The sequence below is a fragment of the Gopherus evgoodei genome, chromosome 5, assembly GCF_007399415.2.
Source record: "Gopherus evgoodei ecotype Sinaloan lineage chromosome 5, rGopEvg1_v1.p, whole genome shotgun sequence".
Lineage (NCBI taxonomy): Eukaryota > Metazoa > Chordata > Testudines > Testudinidae > Gopherus > Gopherus evgoodei.
Genome location: NC_044326.1, coordinates 126,074,160 through 126,093,358, shown reverse-complemented (window position 1 = coordinate 126,093,358; position 19,199 = coordinate 126,074,160). Strand labels below are relative to the sequence as shown.

General features: G+C 39.8%; 1 protein-coding gene across 2 annotated transcripts in view; it reads left to right on the top strand.

Moving 5' to 3' along the window:
* The window catches only part of CDS1 (CDP-diacylglycerol synthase 1), a 92,643-nt gene extending 74,063 nt beyond the window's left edge, over nt 1-18,580 (top strand). For both annotated transcript variants that reach the window (XM_030564967.1, XM_030564968.1), the window contains exons 9-13: nt 4,349-4,417; nt 5,337-5,489; nt 11,745-11,864; nt 13,638-13,741; nt 15,557-18,580. In XM_030564967.1, coding sequence (XP_030420827.1) covers nt 4,349-4,417; nt 5,337-5,489; nt 11,745-11,864; nt 13,638-13,741; nt 15,557-15,686 — 576 coding nt within the window. In that variant the 3' untranslated portion in view covers nt 15,687-18,580. The remainder of the gene's footprint in view (nt 1-4,348; nt 4,418-5,336; nt 5,490-11,744; nt 11,865-13,637; nt 13,742-15,556) is intronic.
* Nucleotides 18,581-19,199: the final 619 nt, after the last annotated feature.

Genomic DNA, 19,199 nt, shown 5'->3' with positions numbered 1-19,199 from the left:
GGCCCAGGGAAGCAGAGCAGTCAATGAGAGTAGAGGGAAACCTTCCCTTAGTTGGGACCCTCCTTCCAGATGATGTTGGGGTATCCTCTTACACTGAGGTTACATCTCTGGGGGAGGAAACTCCAGTCATTAGGAAAAGGCAGGTGTTAGTAATGGGAGATTCGATCATTAGAAACATAGCTGAATTTGTGATGACCGGGAGAACCGTATGGTGACTTGCCTGCCTGGTGCGAAGGTTGTGTATCTCTCGAGGCATCTAGATAGACTTATGTGTAGTGCTGGGGAGAAGCCGGTGGTCATGGTACATGTAGGTACCAATGACATAGGGAAGGGTAGGAGAGGCGTCCTGGAGGCCAAATTTAGGCTGCTGGGAAAGAGACTGAAATCCAAGACCTCAATAGTAGTATTCTCAGAAATAATTCCAGTTCCACGCGCAGGGCCAGGTAGGCAGGCAGACCATCAGAATCTCAATGCGTGGATGAGACTATGGTGTAGAGAGGAGGGGTTTAGATTTATTAGGAACTGGGGAAACTTTTGGGATGCGGGAGCCTATACAGGAGGGATGGACTCCACCTAAACCAAAATGGAACCAGACTGTTGGCACTTAACATTAAAAAGGTTGTAGAGCAGTTTTTAAACAAAGAGATGGGGGAAAGCCGATTGCTGCAGAGGAGCATGTGGATCAGACAGATGCATCTCTTAGAGGAAAGCATATTGATAGAGATTCTCTAGGGCCACGTCTACACATCTGCCAAATCGGCAGGTAGTAATCAATCTATCGGGGATCGATTATCGCGTCTCGTGTAGATGTGATAAATCAATCCCCGAATCAACGCCCGTACTCCACTTAGGCAGGAGGAATAAGTGCAGTCGACAGAGGAGCAATGGCAGTCAACTTGCCGCCATGAGGACAGCCAGGTAAGTCAAACTAAGATACATCGACTTCGCGTAGCTGAAGTTGCGTATCTTAGTTTGATTTCCTTCCTCCGCCCTAGTGTAGACCAGCTCTTAGTTTTAGTCAGGAGGAGGATGGAAGAGGATAAAGTAGGGGCCAGACCAGACAAAAAACATTCACATCAAAAAGAATCCGACACATCAGAAAAGAGCAGACAAATAAACAGTGACAAGTTTTTAAAGTGATTGTACACAAATGCTAGAAGTCTAAATAATAACGGGTGAACTAGAGTGCCTCGTGTTAAAGAAGAATATTGATATAATAGGCATCACAGAAACCTGGTGAAGTGGGGATAATTAATGGGACACAATCATTCAGGGGTACAAAATATCAGAAGGACAGAACAGGTCATGCTGGGGGCGGGAATGGTGGGGGGGGAGAAGAGTGGCACTATATGTGAAAGAAAATGTAGAATCAAATGAAGTAAAAATCTTAAATGAACCCACATATTCCATAGAATCATAGTAATTCCATGCTCTAATAAGAATGTAACAGTAGGGATCTATTATCGACCGGCTGACCAGGACAGTGATAGTGACCATAAAATGCTAAGTTTGATTAGAGAGGCTATCAAAATAAAGAACTCGATATTTCCGCTTGGTAATAGTGACCATAATATAACATTTTAACATTCCTGTGGTGGGAAGAGCTCCTCAACTGTCCAACACTGTGGCATTTAATTTCAGAAAGGAGAACTATGCAAAAATGAAGAGGTTAGTTAAACAGAAATTTAAAGGTACAGTGACTAGAATGAAGTCCCTGCAAGCTGCATCAACACTTTTCAAAGACACCATAATAGAGGCCCAACTTAAACGTATACCCCAAATTAAAAAACACAATAAAAGAACTAAAAAAGAGCCACCGTGGCTTAACAACCATGTAAAAGAAGCAGTGAGAGATAAAAAGGCATCTTTTAAAAAGTGGAAGTCAAATCCTAATGAGGTAAATAGAAAGGAGCACAAACACTGCCAAATTAAGTGTAAAAATGTAATAAGAAAAGCCAAAAAGGAGTTTGAATAACAGCTAGCCAAAAACTCAGAAGGTAATAACAAAATGTTTAAGTACATCAGAAGCAGGAAGCTTGCTAAACAACCAGTGGGGCCTCTGGACAACTGAGATACAAAAGGAGTGCTTAAGGACGATAGTCATTTGTGGAGAAACTAAATGAATTCTTTGCTTCAGTCTTCACAGCTGAGGATGTTAGGGAGATTCCCAAACCTGAGCCGGCTTTTGTAGGAGACAAATCTGAGGAATTGTCACAGATTGAGGTGTCACTAGAGGAGATTTTTGGAATTAATTGATAAACTTAACAGTAACAAGTCATCAGGACCAGATGGCATTCACCCAAGGGTTCTGAAAGAACTCAAATGTGAAATTATGGAACTATTAACTATGGTTTGTAACCTGTCTTTTAAATCAGCTTCAGTACCCAATGACTGGAAGATAGCTAAAGTAATGCCAGTATTTAAAAGGGCTGTAGAGGTGATCCTGGCAATTACAGACTGGTAAGTCCAGCGTCAGTACTGGGCAAATTAGTTGAAACAATCGTAAAGAATAAAATTGCCAGACACATAGAAGAACATAAATTGTTGGGCAAAAGTCAACATGGTTTCTGTAAAGGGAAATCGTGTCTTACTAATCTACTGGAGTTATTTGAAGGAGTCAACAAACATGTGGACAAGGGGGATCCAGTGGACATAGTGTACTTAGATTTCCAGAAAGTCTTTGACAAGGTCCCTCACCAAAGGCTCTTCCGTGAATTAAGTTGTCATAGGATAAGAGGGAAGATCCTTTCATGGACTGAGAACTGGTTAAAAGACAGGGAACAATGAGTAGGAATAAATGGTAAATTTTCAGAATGGAGAGGGGTAGCTAGTGGTGTTCCCCAAGGGTCAATCCTAGGACCAGTCTTATTCAACTTACTCATTAATGGTCTGGAGAAAGGGGTAAACAGTGAGGTGGCAAAGTTTGCAGATGATACTAAATTGCTCAAGATAGTCAAGACCAAAGCAGACTGAGAAGAACTTTAAAAAGATCTCACAAAACTAAGTAATTGGGCAACAAAATGAAATGAAATGTGGATAAATGTAAAGTAATGCACACTGGAAAAAATAATCCCATCTATACATACAATATGATGGAGGCTAATTTAGCTACAACTAATCAGGAAAGAGATCTTGTAGTCATTGTGGATAGTTCTCTGAAGATGTCCACGCAGTGTGCAGCAGCAGTCAAAAAAGCAAACAGGATGTTAGGAATATTCACAAAGGGATAGAGAATAAGACAGATAATATCTTATTGCACTTATATAGATAGATGGTATGCCCACATCTTGAATACTGCATACAGATGTGGTCTCATCTCAAAAAAGATATACTGGCATTAGAAAAGGTTCAGAGAAGAGCAAATAAAATGATTTGGGGTTTGGAACGAGTCCCATATGAGGAGAGATTAAAGAGGCTAGGACTTTTCTGCTTGGAATAGAGGAGACCAAGGGGGATATGATAGAGGTGTGTATAAAATCATGAGTGGTGTGGAGAAAGTGAATAAGGAAAAGTTATTTGCTTGTTCCCATAATATAAGAATTAGGGGCCACCAAATGAAATTAATGGGCAGCAGGTTTAAAACAAATAAAGGGAGTTCTTCACAGAGCGCACAGTCAGTTTGTGGAACTCCTTACCTGAGCAGGTTGTGAAGGCTAGGACTATAATGGGGTTTAAAAGAGAACTAGATAAATTCATGGAGGTTAAGTCCATTAATGGCTGTTAGCCAGGATGGGTAAGGAATGGTGTCCCTAGCCTCTGTTTGTTTGTCAGAAGGTAGAGATGGATGGCAGAAGAGAGATCACTTGATCATTACCTGTTAGGTTCACTTCCTTTGGAAAACCTGGCATAGGTCATTGTTGGTAAACAGGATGCTGGGCTAGATGGACCTTTGGTCTGAGCAAGTATGGCCATTCTTATGTTCTTATGAGAAGCCTTCTTTTGTCTTCCCAGCTGATGTTTCTTTGCTTGAAAGGGCATGTACTGCCTATCTTGTTCTTGGAAATGTCTGAAATGTTTGTTTTAGCTGAAGCTTACCAAAAAAGAAAAAAAAATCAGCCTGAGGCAAACATCTGGCATGGAAAATTTCAGCCCAAACAGTTTAATTTTTGTCAAAATTGTAAGCGACTGAAAACAGGGTCAGTGCTGGGCAACCTTAGCTGTAGAAGTCACTCTGTGATATGCGTGTTCACTTTACTGTCTATGTGGGCATACGTGTGGGTATTTGCCTGGAAATGTCTGCACTCAGTAATGCATGTATACTTTGAAAACCAAGCCCTGAGCGTTTAATTCTGGTGGTTGTGAAATATAAATTGTTAATTATATCAACTCCTTCTCTTTTTGTGATTAGCTGTCTCCTAAAAAGACCTGGGAAGGGTTCATTGGAGGTTTCTTTTCCACTGTTGCATTTGGATTTATTGTAAGTAGCTGCAGGATTTTCCTTTTGTAGTTTCAACCTTTAATTTGGGATTCTTAAATTTGACAGCAGCATTGTTTCAGTTGTCAATCTGCTATTCTGGTGTATAGAAGTGGTGATCTCTTGTTATCTAGAGAATTCATTCCACCACTGATAAGTAATTACAAAGCATATATTTTCTAACTACAGTAAATGGTTGAGGAAACACTAAACTTTTTTGTACTAACCATATCTGCCAGATTACATATTGTTTCCTATTCTTGTTAAGAGTTTGTATCCATTATAAATGTTACAGTTCTGGTGAGAATAAATATACACTTATTTTGTAACTGAAATCTATTAATGGCCTTCTTCACACTCAGCAAAATGACAGTGATTTACATTTGTTTGATTTAAAAATGCCATCTTTCTTGCTACAGTATCCATGGGTTTAGACAGCTAGCTTAAATTTATGCTATGCATGAAATAAAATAATTATAGATTTGTAGTTTAACATATATAACTTATAACAGAGGCTTGTGAAAAATCACAAACTCAAAAAAAATTGTAGATGTTCTTTTTCTTTCTTAAAATCAAGATTTCATTTAAAGGTGAAGTGTAAGAAACAACACATAGTCATTATCAGCGTCTCCTGATGTATTGTTGGTTGTAGTAAGGAAACAATCAGCTGGCATGACCTCAGGGGATCTAAAAAGAATAACAAAAGTTAGTAATATTTTAGTAATATGCTGAATGTCCATCTTAGCCGGTTTAGTGAGGAGTCGCCAATCTCAGAAGGGATGTTCTATCCACTTTGGAACCATTTTGTAACAAATATACTTTTTAACTTCTGTCAACCATACATCAGCCATATGAAAGCAATACTATCAAGTGTGTCTGCAGCAAGAAATAAATACATCATAACTCTTGATTTGCTTTTCAGTTTGCCTACCTTTTGGCTCAGTATGAGTATTTTGTATGTCCAGTGGAATACAATAGTGAAACAAATAGATTTGTTACAGAGTGTGCACCGTCAGAGCTCTTCCAGATACAGAACTACTCTGTACCTCCATTTCTGCAGGATGTGTTGGGAAGGGTAAGGAAAAATAACACTTTTTGGTTAAAATTGAATTTTTATTTGCCTACTTTTGTACATTAAATATTATTATTAAAGGTGACATAGTTTGTCTCAAAAGCCAGGGATTGAATGAATATGTAGGAGGAGGTAGCGTCACCCGTGGAGGGTGTCACTCCAGAACGTAATTGAGGTATTTTTGGTGGAGTTGTATGGGGGATCTTGCACTCTCGCAACTCATGCTGTACCTCTCATGGAAATTGAAGACTGATTTTATAACCAAAATATAATGTGAGAGAGCAATCTGGTGTCATTAACAAAGTTTATTTCTGCAAGTCAGCCGTTCTGTCTTGTGATGAATTGTACACAAAGTTTTACTTTAAGAGTTAAGGCCTGATCCTTAGGCCCATTAGAACTTGAGTTGGCACATTTTGCTTGGGAAAGAGATTGAAAAGGAAACAGTTATGGCGCTTATACTGGCACTAGAAAAGGTTCAGAAAAGGGCAACTAAAATGATTAGGGGTTTGGAGAGGGTCCCATATGAGGAAAGATTAAAGAGGCTAGGACTCTTCAGCTTGTAAAAGAGGAGACTAAAGGGGGATATGATAGATATATATAAAATCATGAGTGATGTGGAGAAAGTGGATAAGGAAAAGTTATGTACTTATTCCCATAATACAAGAACTAGGGGTCACCAAATGAAATTAATAGGCAGCAGGTTTAAAACAAATAAAAGGAAGTTCTTCTTCACGCAGCGCACAGTCAACTTGTGGAACTCCTTACCTCAGGAGGGTGTGAAGGCTAGGACTATAACAGCGTTTAAAAGAGAACTGGATAAATTCATGGTGGCTAAGTCCATCAGTGGCTATTAGCCAGGATGGGTAAGGAATGGTGTCCCTAGCCTCTGTTTGTCTGAGGATGGATGGAGATGGATGGCAGGAGAGAGATCACTTGATCATTGCCTGTTAGGTTCACTCCCTCTGGGGCACCTGGCATTGGCCACTGTCAGCAGACAGGATACTGGGTTAGCTGGACCTTTTGGTCTGATCCGGTACGACCGTTCTTATGTTCTTATGCTTATCCAGCATGTGTGCAACATGTTAGGCTGGGCATCACCCTCTTGTCCAAGTCAAGCACATGCTGAAATCCTTAATGCTGTGTAGAGTAAGGGAAAATTACTGACTGGTAACTCTGTGACCTAGTGATCTTGTTCCCTCAGACCCATCCTACAGATTCTTTGGAATGAGCTTTGTACCTCCACTTACAAGGAAACAGCAGATTGTCTGTCAGTCAATCCAGTTTAAAAAGCCCAGCTCCTTTCCCTTTCCTTCAATCAGAAAATTCTAAAGCAACCAAACAGGAACAAAATAGAATAGTCCATCACTCCCCTCCTTCGAGGGGAAGAGGAGATGACTGACAAAAACAGAATTACTGGTTGTCATGGTATAATTCCACACTCTGAACCTTAGCGTCCAAAAGATGGGGTACCAGCATGAATTCCTCTAAGCTCAATTACCAGCTTAGTACTTGTAGCGCTGCCACCAACCAGGAATTCCAGTGCCTGGTACACTCTGGTCCCCCCAAAACCTTGCCCGGGGACCCCCAAGACCCAGACCCTCTGGATCTTAACACAAGGAAAGTAAACCCTTTCCCTCACCGTTGCCTCGCCCAGGCTTCCCCTCCCTGGGTTACCCTGGAAGATCACTGTGATTCAAACTCCTTGAATCTTGAAACAGAGAGGAAAATCCACCTTCCTCCCTCCTTCTCTCTCCCCCTCCCAGACTCTCCCTGAGAGAGGAAGTAATCCTAACACAGAGAGAAATTAACCTCTCTCTCCCCCTTCCCTCTTTTCTCCCCACCAATTCTCTGGTGGATCCAGACCGAGTCCCCTGGGGTCTCACCAGAATAAAAAAACAATCAGGTTCTTAAACAAGAAAAGCTTTTAATTAAAGAGGGAAAAACAGTAAAAATTATCTTTGTAAATTTAAGATGGAATATGTTACAAGGTCTTTCAGCTATAGACACTGGGAATACCCTCCCAGCCTAAGTATACAAGTACAAATAAAAATCCTTTTAGCAAAATACAAATTTGAACTCCTTCCAGCCAAATACACATTAGCAAATTAAAGAAAACAAACATAAGCCCTAACTCGCCTTATCTACCTAGTACTCATTATTCTGGACATATAAGAGACTGTATCAAAGAGATTGGAGAGAAACCTGGTTGCATGTCTGGTCCCTCTGAGCCCCCAGAGTGAACAACAACCAAAAACTAACAGCACAGACAAAACTTTCCTCCCTCAAGATTTGAAAGTATCCTGTCCCCTGATTGGTCCTCTGGTCAGGTGACAGCCAGGCTCACTGAACTTGTTAACCCTTTCCAGGCAAAAGAGACGTGAAGTACTCCTGTTCTATTAACCCTTAACTATCTCTTTATGACACTGGTAAGTAATTTTCTCTTGTTGTACGTCACCTCCTCTTCCCCATCCTCAAATTCCTTATGCTGAACTGGTAAAGGAAGCGCTAACAAAGCACTGAGCTTACCTATACATTGTCGTATCAACCCTTACCTGTCAAATAGAGCATTTTAAACAGAGTGCAGGTTCAGCATATGCTACATGATAGAACGTGTGAAGAGTAGCCAAGTCTCTGCCTTTAATACACATTTCTGGCAGGAAAGCTGCAGTTCTTTTTGTGGATTATTCTTTTATCGGTAGCAGAAATCCGCCACCTTGATATTTTCTTCTTCAGTATAGTCCTTGGAACATAAATCATACTCTCCAGGGCATCTGGTTTTCATGATGTAACTTGCACTTCGGTAATCTTTTGTACTGGCGTTGTAAAAATTTGAAAGTTCCTTAACATCTAATAAATTAAAACACCATGGAAACAAGATGGGAAGAATCTAAGTCAGAGGTGGGCAAACTACGGGCCACATCCAGCCTGTGGGACCCTCCTGCCCGACCCCTGAGCTCCTAGCCTTGGAGGCTAGCCCCCATCTCGTCCCCTGCTGTTCCCCCTCCCTGCAGCCTCAGCTCGCTGCGCCACTGGCGCAGTGCTCTGGGTGGCGTCGCTGGCTCCAGCTGGGTGGCAGGGCTGCCTGTCCTAGCACTCTGGGCAGTGTGGCTGTAATGCCGCCAGCCAGCCATCAGTGCTCCAGGCAGCGTGGTAAGGGGGCAGGGAGGAGGGTGTTGGATAGAGGGCAGGGGAGTTCGGGGGGTGGCTGGGGGCAGGGGTGTGGCTAAGTATCAAGGCGGTCAGAGGGTGGGGAACGGGGGTTGAACGGGGACAGGGGTTTCAGGGGGGCAGTCAGGAAGGGAGGGGTTGGATGGGGTAGCAGGGGGCAGTCAGGGGCTGAGGGCCAGAGGCGGACAGGGAACAGGGGATTGGATGGAGCAGGGGTCCTGGGGGCAAGAAGCATGGGGGGTCAGATAGGAGGCGGGGCCAGGCCCTGTCTGGCTGTTTGGGGAGGCACAGCCTCCACTAACCGGCCCTCCATACAATTTCAGAAACTAGATGTGGCCCTCACTTCAGAAAGTTTGCCCACCCCTGATCTAACTACAAACCACAGGTTGTTTCAGATGAGAGTATTAACTTTTGGATGAATGTCCAGTCATCTTTCAAAAATGGAAGACAGAGAGGAGTTATAGCTACAGCTGCCACGGTGATTCTCTCATCACTTAAACCATGATTATGGCTTTTAAAAAACAAAAGTTAAGGGGATAAAAGGACTCATTCCAATAAACTCAAAGTGGGGGAATATATCATTGCTTTGAGGCCTAAAATAAATCTCCTTGAAGGACTAGTTAATGAATTGCAAACCTTCATAAAATAAAAGCTTGGCCCTTAAGAGCAATATAAGGGTGAAATCTAACCTTAGTGTGCAAGCTGAGGCCCCTGACTACAGAGATGACTAAGGGAATTTTTCAGTTTCTTGAGAATCCCTAGAGGAGGACGCCTAGCTTCTGCACAGTGCCACCTATGGGAATAATCTGGCATGTGTCACAGAAGCAGTTCGTTCAACAGTCCACCTCAAGAGAACCCCACTTATGTATGTTACTCTGTCTAAAGAGTTATAGATTTGGCTCAGATTCATAAAGGGAAATCTGCCCTCTAAGAAGGGATGTAGTCTTAGATGTACCCTTGCTGGCAGATTCTGTACATTCATGGAAGAAAGCCAGAATGGTTTCTGCCCAGTTCATTTGACCTTTCAGTAAAGAAAGAGGGAATGTAATCCTGCAGCGGTCCAATGCAAACTATATGTTTGCATTGACAAAAGGCTACAGCTCCATACACGGTACTAAGTCAGTTTTGTCAAAGCTCTTGCAAGTCAGTTGATGGGAAGGGCTTTAATGTCTCACATGTCCTGTTGAACACAGTCATAAAGGCACAAACTCCATTTATATGGTTTTAAAGTTGTTTGTGTCCAGTTGTCCTTCCTATGCTGCCTAGTGCCAAAGCAGGAGGGGGTTTTGCTCAGAAACCAAACTGAATGATCTCTCATCACTGTTGATGTTTTTCTGATTATTAATATTCAACACAAACCCGATAACAGTTGTTAATTGCATGCTCCCGCAACAGAATGGACTTCCAAAAAAGTCAAAATCTAAAGGACTTTCTGTCATTCACTCAGATTGATGCTTAGATATTGTTTTGTCCTGACCAAAAACCTCTGCGTTGAAGCAGTCTCCTGTGAGCCCCCAAACCAGGAGACTGGTGGCTGTGATGAAAACTGGGAATATAAAATTTAGGAATGCTAGGCCATAATCTGTATAGACACAGCCCACGTCCAGACTAACTCGCGGCATCGGCGGGTTAAAATCGATTGCTCGGGGATCAATATATCGCGTCTAGTCTGGACGCGATGTATCGATCCCCGAGCGCGCTTACATCGATTCCGGAACTCCATCAACCCGAACGGAGTTCTGGAATCGACAGGGAGAGCCGCAGACATCGATGCCGCGCCGTCTGGACGGATGAGTACCTCGATTTTAGAAATTCAACTTCAGCTACGTTATTCACGTAGCTGAAGTTGCGTATCTAAAATCGATTTTAATACCCTAGTCTGGACGTGGCCACAGATTAGGAGGTTGGGAATTCTCTGGTATTTAAATAGGTCATCAAGAGCTTTCTTCTCTGAAGGACTCAGTGCCATGACTTTGTGTGATCATAGGGGACTGCAGGAGAGAGAGACATTTAGGATATTAAGTTGCTACAGAATATCCCAGCAGTCTCTTAATCTTGAGGTAAGAATGGAAGTATGTAGAATAGGAATCTCTGCTGATAATAGAAAAACTTTCCTGTCTGACGTATCTAACAGACCAGAAGCTCAATTAAAAAAAGTGCGCAGGAAATCAATCATCAAAATGAGTATAATCTAACAAGTTTGAGTGCACAATATAAGAGGGAAGAATACATTTCCTTTCTCTATAGAATTCATGGCTGGTGAGAGTGGAAATCTGACCAGCTAGGAAAGTTCTTGCAATAGCTACTTTGTAATTTTCTAGAGCTATCAAAATGCATAAAATATATGGCTGCTTCTGGGACTTGGAGGTTAAGGAGGAAGTCATTCCCCTCCGGCAGTGTTGAAATGCTGGAATGATTGTTGCATGAGTCCACCATACTGTCACCAGCAAAGCATTTGAGAGGCATAAATATGATAGTTACCTGGAAGGGAGACATTGGGTTACTAGAGTGCTTTCAAACACTGGCAAGAGTTACTCTTTCCAGAAGTAGTAGGCAAGATGTTTTTTTCCTTTCCTGTGAGAGGAAGAGACATTAGGAAAGAAGGAAACTGGAAAGATCTGAGATTCAGAAGGTATTGGAGCTGCATCTTGTGTACTAGGATGATTAACCATAGATTTTTCTTTCTGATAAATGGAGATAGAAATCAGTTTAAAGAATCTGTAGAATTGGGTAGGGAAGGGGAAATGTTATATTTGACAAATCCCTTGTTATATCTAAGGTAAATATTAAAATACTTCAGTAATACTGAACAGGCAATTCTTTTCACATTAGATAAAATATGTATTGGTATGTTCCATAACATGTCTATTTTTTCCCTTCTGCAATGAAGACAAGTACCTTTTTATAATAGAAAAGTTGGAAATTTTCTGTGAATCACATTGGCTTTGCAACAAAATGTATTTTCTCTGTTAGTAAAATCATTCGACATGAAGACCTTAAAATGTTGTATTGTTTGGCCTTGAGTATCTGGAATAATTGTAAATAATCGTAAATTAATGTATACTATCGCTAATAGTTGTCTTCTTGCAGGAAACAGTGAATATGTATCCCTTCCAGATGCACAGCATTGCTTTGTCAACATTTGCATCTTTAATTGGGCCATTTGGAGGCTTTTTTGCTAGTGGATTCAAAAGAGCTTTCAAAATCAAGGTGTGTACAGATGTTTGTAGATTTTTAAAAAACCTATGAAGACTTTGATGGAGCCACTTCCTAGAATTTTAATTAGATGACGTCACATTATAACAGGGGTTCCCAAGATGGTGCCCGCAGGCGCATCTAAATGCGCCTGCGTCCTGGTCAGCGGTCGAACATCCGCCGAAATGCAGCCGAAATTCGATGGCATTTCGGTGATGACGCCGCTTGCCGCCGACAAGCAGCGTCATCCAGAGATGCCACTGCCGAAATTTGGCGGCATTTCGGCGTATGCTTGACCGCTGCCACAGTTCTTCATCTGGCACCCGCCAGACGGAAAGGTTGGGGACCACTGGATTATAATGATCTAGACACACTTGTTTTCTGCTAACCAGCATGATGTGATAACAAGCTACCATTAGCCTCTAAAATGGTATTCTTCTTAATCAGAGAGATGTTGCAGAGTATGCTTTGGCAAATAATGTTCTCAGACTTCATATGTTTTCAAGATGCACTATGATTTCCATGCTGGCAAATCTTAGCACTTTCTGGTTTCATTGTGCACGCATTTTGGTATCTGACCTTTTGCGAGTTACCTCTTTTTATATTTGTTTATATTATGAGGTAAGAAATTGTGTTATACATAAATATTTATATGGATGGTAATATACATGAATATGTGCTGACAATTTGCTAGAACAGGGGTAGGCAACCTATGGCACACGTGCCGAAGGCGGCACACAAGCTGATTTTCAGTGCCACTCACACTGCCCGGGTCCTGGCGACTGGTCTGGGGGGCTCTGCATTTTAATTTAATTTTAAATTAAGTTTCTTAAATGTTTTTAAAAACCTTATTTACTTTACATACAACAATAGTTTAGTTATATATTATAGACTTACAGAAAGAGACCTTCTAAAAATGTTAACATGTATTACTGGCACGCAAACCCTTAAATTAGAGTGAATAAATGAAGACTCAGCACAGCAGTTCTGAAAGGTTGCTGACCCCTGTGCTAGAATATATCACTGAGTATATCTCCAATAAAGTTTGCATGCCCTTTTGAGCACTGCTTCCATTTCAGATTTTTCTTTTGTAAAATTAGAAAGCATTTGAATACAATGCTTATACAGAGAGTGATTGCTTATACAATATGAATTTATAAGGACAAAACATTCTTTTTAATTAAGGAAATTTGGAAATCAATGAAATATATGGGGGATTTGCAAAGCTGAAATAAAATAAACAGTAATATGGACCTTTGGAACTCAGGATGCCTTTTCCATTTTAACATTCAGAGAGCATCTTGTGGAGAGAGATTTTTATGTGAAATAAATACTTCAGCAGCTGCCACTCTGATAGAAAAGGGGATAAAAGTATTCAGCTGTGTGAGGTATTAGAACCTATACAGACCAGATGCTAGAAGATGATACTTAAGATCAGAAGGCTTCACACAAGATAGGATAATGTGTAGAGGTAGATGGTGCTGGTCTAGCAATTCAGTGCCTAATTTGTTCCAGTTCTGCCACTGACCTCTTGTGTGAACTTGGGCAAGTCACTTAACCTGTTTGTTTCCCTCCTCTTCCTCCTGCCCTTTGTCTGTCTTGCCTGTTTGGATGGTAAATTATTTAGGACAGAGACTGTCACTATTGGTAGAGTGTTGGTAACATGTCGTTTCAGTTGGTACAACATGATGGGGCCTATACCTCAGTTAAGCACTGCTGTAATACAAACAAAAGATTAGTGAGGTAATGTACCTGAATATTTATACTACTGCATTTTTTTCCTAAAAGGATTTTGCAGACACTATTCCTGGCCATGGCGGAATAATGGATCGCTTTGATTGTCAGTACTTGATGGCTACTTTTGTTCATGTGTATATCACCAGTTTCATAAGGTATTTTGTGCATATAATAAATATATAGTCAATATAGAGATCTAGCAACTTTCTTCCATTACATGTAGTTCTGTTCTGCTGGTACAGCAAAAGTTAGCTTTAAACATGATTTATGCAGTTACATTTGATCAGAGGGATCTCTTGAATATTGGAGCCATTGTTAAATCTCATGAAACTTCTATAGAGGTCTTGCAACAGGCTATGTTATCCTAGTCTTTTACTACTAGTTATCGGAAAAAGTAAGAGTATGTACCCAACTGAATATAAAGAAAATGAATCTGAAATAACCCCTATGAATTCTGATTTTTATTTGTGGTAATTGGAGCAGTGGCAGTTTCTGTGTCTTGGGGAGAGTCTGTAGGCTTCAGATAAATAGAAGAAACTATCAAGCTTCTACATTTTCAGTTATCTGACTTCTAACTTCCTGGTTCAGATTTTTTTTTTTAAATATTGTTCATTAGGACATTCCACTTATTAGAAACATTGCCAAATTATCTCTCAGCCACAGCAACTTTGAAGGGGATGCTTTTAGAATAACAACTGTATTACAAGGCAGCTTCTTTCACTGTAGTTCTTAAGATGCTTGGGGATAGACTTTCAAATTTAGGGGTGTGTAGTTGTATGCATCTCACTTATGCTCACAATATCCAATATGCATGTGTACATTGGGTATTTGTTCATAAGTTAAGAATACGCAAATGTGTGGACTTAACTATAGGTGGCTGATACACGTCTGTCACACTTTGTCATAAATACATTTAAAATATTGTAAATTACACTTGAGATTTCCTGAAAATAGAGTTATGGATTGATGGTCTTTTAAATTCTAGAATTGGAAAGTATCCTATTAAAGAAACTTTATGAACGTATTGTCCACTACCATGCGTAGCCTAGTGCCCATTTATTTGGGTAGTATACAGCTTATCCAACAACAGAGCAGAAAATGGCTTTGTCAAAATGGTCTGCAGAAAGTGACCCCTTGCTAGCAAGAATTTAATCTTAGTGGCAAGTAATGAGAAAGGAGGCTTCAGGTTTTTGTTACAGAGGATCAGGCATTACACCATGAAAAATGCTTTTTTCTGCTATTTTTAACTGCTGAGAATTATGCTTGTGAAAAAGGAACATCTTGTAATCATGTCAACAATCAGCAAGCATAGCTGACTATACTTGTGATTTGTTTCTTTGTCTCTGAAACATGATCTAACTATGTTTAGGAAAAAGTCACAAGAGACATGCCCTACCAAACACCTATGGGAGGGCCATAATCAGAAGTGTCTGTTTTCCTATATTTGATGTACAAAACACCATTCAAGATTTTTGTAACATGTTTAGGCTAAGACTTGCAGCAGAAAGGTCCTCTCTGCCCTTGGATTTTTTGTTTCAAGATCTTTTCGCAGTGGTTAAAATACATGCAACAGGCATCACTTGGCTCATTCTTTGGCAGGTAGCTTGTTAGCATGAATATTCTGGAAGGTGCATAGGGTGAGAAAGTCAAAGCAAGCAATTTTGGAATCGGTCATGGTGAGAATGTGACCCAGCAGCAGCCTTTATGCATTTGTGGCTAACCCAGTTAAGACATCTTACTACATTTTATACAACAGATACAGTCGGAGAAAGCAGGTTTCAGTTATGCTCACCAGATAACACACATGTTCTGGAGGGATCATTACACTAGAAAAATATCTCTCTCTCTTTCTCAAAAAGTAGACACTGCATTTATACCGTAGGGAGAAAAACAAACGATGTCACTTCTGTATGGTAGCTTTAGAGCTTTTAGTGAATTAATTTTTTTTTTCCCTTAAATTTCATTGGCAGGGGTCCAAATCCCAGCAAATTACTGCAACAACTGTTGGTACTTCAGCCAGAACAGCAACTAAATGTATACAAAACCCTGAAATCTCATCTAACTGAAAAAGGGATCCTTCAGCCACCACTGAGGGGATAGTTGGACTGAATGGACTTAAAAAAACAAAAACAAAAAAACCCTGGCAGAAAAGCACTGAAAAAAAACAAGTCACAACTTTGCATAATAATCGTGGTTGAACAAGAAGTAGATAGTAGTTTTGAAGACATGAATGTTTCCTGAAACTACTGTGAATATTTAATAAGATATATATAAAATTTAAGTTTGCTTGTAAAATAACTGTTTAACATATGTTTTAGTTTCTGAAGTTGATGGTGTGAGCGCTCCTTCGGTATCCAGCCTGACAGGTTGAATAGTTTTTAAAATAACTATTCCTTTTCAGCAGTTTTATGTCACAATAACTAAACTGAGGAAATGTGAAGACTGTACTGGCACTGTGCAATTTATAAAGCAACTTTTAATGTAGCTTATCAGTACAGTTGTTGCTTTTAATTCGTTTTATAATACTATATATCTTAGCAATAAATGTCATACTTAGTCTCAAATGGTTATTGAAGTATAACCAAACTGCAGTAAAGTGATGTTGATTTATCTACTGTGCAATTGATTACATCACTTGCCAGAAAATAGTCTGCCTTGAGAGCTGCTCAGAAAATTGAGGCTTGAATTTAGAATAGAATATATCAGGGTTACTGCTGGATTTGTACCATTACTGTTTTACTGAAAATGACTAAGGTTAGCCAAGTTTCTAGTTAATTGCTTTGAAAAAATTCTCCAATGAAATCAGTGGATCCTTGCAAGATAAAGACACTTTTACTGTTGAGGTGCCTGGGCAATAGTATCCTCTTTTGGAAGAATCCTTCTGGATTACAAACACAAATTCATGCATCCAGAACTAGAGTGGAGATTAACTAACAGATAGGGTTCTCCAGTCCAGCAAATGGACATCAACAATCCTAGATTCACTGTCTGTCTGAAGTGAGCTCATTCTAGCCTTATTTCTTGTGCCTCGATTTTTTCCCCATCTGTAAAATGGTGATATTTCCTCCTTTATAAAGCACTTTGCGATCCTTGGATGAAAAGTTCACTATAAGTGCTTGCTTACTTAATATTTTTATTATTATTATTATTCCCCTGAAAGCAGTCACTGTTATCGGACTGACCAGATGCACAAAGTTCCAGGGGGAGATGATGAATGGCTCTTCTGCCATCTGTTATCAACAGTTGAGTAACTCTAGGTTCTCAAGTAAGTTTGGGTAACAATGTAAGGATGCAGTTGAGAATGATATACTTTATAGATAGCTGCTCTTTCAGTAGACTTAATTAAGTATCTGTGAAAACAGTTGACACTGTAAAATGGTTAATGTTAGATATTTTTCTGTTTTCATTTTACATAATATCCTTTTTATCATGTAATAAAATCTTAGTAGAAATAAAAATACTTTTTTTTTTTTTTGAACAAATGGAAACTATTTTCTTCCCATAATGTACGAAAGCACATGAATGCCAAAAAGTTTCTTTTGGTATACTAGAGACTCTAACTTGATAAAATTTAATTTCCCCAATCCTAATGTAAATAAGATTCTGCACTTTGAGTGCACTCTGACTATATTATTTTTGTGAGGGTTTAAAGATGAAAATCTTAAAATTGCTTGGTGCTACTTGAAAAAACAATAGAGAAAGCAAATAGAGATGTTAACAAGCTTTGCTTGTAGAGTCAAAGTTTTTGTTTACATTAGAATAGAATCTGAGACCACTGTATATTCTGTTTCAGGATTATATACTAATTGCATGTAGGCCAGGGTAATCTGTGCATAATCTGTAAATAGTAAAATAGTCTTTTATACTGTTATAAAAGAGAGATGTTCGTTCTAATTTCAAAATAAAGTTTTCATTCAGTGGTAATGTCAACACTAAATAGCTGAGGGAACAAATTAGTATTACATTTTTATATTCTACTGTAAAAGTACAGTACTTCTGTAAAAAAAAATCTTCTAGAGCAAGAAATCAGCTTTAAAATCATAATGCTAGCAAATTATCTTCCAGTAGTGATTAGCTGTGCTTCCCGACTCCCAAATTTGTGTTTGTTTTTTAATAATAATAATAAATAATAATAAATACTGAAACTAAGCACATGTAGGACTCTTTAACTTGAAGACAAAATGCAACACAACCTGAAGGTTAAAATATAGCACAGCCAAAATTATGAGCTATGGAAAGATGCTAGTAAGCAGTTCTAAAAAATATTGAAAGGAAGTAGCGTTTGTTGAAGTAGGAAAGGGTGACAAAAAAAGATCCATAAACATTGAAGTAAGGCTTTAGTTAGGTAACGGTATCTTGGTAGATTCTTCCAATAAGAAACACAGCCTGACTAGAGTTGGGTGTATATTTGTCCTATAGATACAAGATTATAATATTTAATTTTAACATAAATAAAATGTTTGAACTCCTTTTAGTGTAATTTTTATAGGATATATATTAAGTAAGTAGAATATATTGTAGTATTGAATACAGTGAATCACTTGAAGTCAGTGGATCTTTATTTTCACTGTAAAAAGGACAAAGTTGCAACCAATTAATTTTTTGAGGCATTAATGGTTAACCAATCTACTGTTGTAAATTTGTTATCGCTTACTTTGGTAGGCCCTGATGTAAGTCTTTGCAGGATTAGGTCCTTAATTTTTAACTTGTGAAATGCCAGAAATATTTCCTCTCACTGTTCAATGTGCCCCCCTGCCCACCCTCACGTTTCTTATGTATTAGTTCCATGAATATAGGCATACAGCTTGAATTGGAAAGTCTGAATTACACCAGTGATTTCTCTTCACTTTGTAGTTCTGTTGGGCAAGGCCGTTGTAATTATCTTGTTCAGAAAAACAAATATAGAAACAATGTATATACTGTAAATGGGATTATCATATTATGTATGTTTAATTGTTTCAGTCTTTTATTAAAGCTAGGATTGGGAAAATAAAGCTGGGACAGAAATCTTCTGTGATCTGACTTTTGTCATTTTTTTCTCTATAGCAAACACATTGTGGCTAACAGTCTCTCAAAAATGCACCTTTCTGTTGTTAAAAGTAGGGCTGTCAATTAATCTTAATTAATGCCTGCAATTAACTGAAAACAAAATGAATGTGTTAATTGCATACCTCTGGGTGGGGAGGGAGGCATCAGCTGTAGAGGTACCTGACAGAGTCCGGTCAGGCGTAGTAACCCAAGCTGCCATCCGAGGGCGGGAAGAGAAGAGCAAAATCCGAGGGCAGGAAGAGAAGGGCAAAGGAAAGAGGAAGTGGCTCCTATCCCAGCTCCAGCAGAAAGGTAGGGATCCTGACCCTGTCGGGTTTCATTCCCCCTGCCTGGCCCCTCACTCTGGGGACTGACCACCCCCATGCTGTGTCCGATTGCCCCCGGATGGCCCCTCACTCGGACTGACCACCCCTGTGCTGTGTCCGATTGCACCTGGACAGCCCCTTGCTCTGGGGACTGACCGCTTTCCACCCCCCCATGCCATGGCCCTTTGCTGGCCCCTCGCTCTGGGGACCAGCCATCCCTTCTGCCTCTCCAAAGCCTGCCCCATCCCGTCCCTTGCTC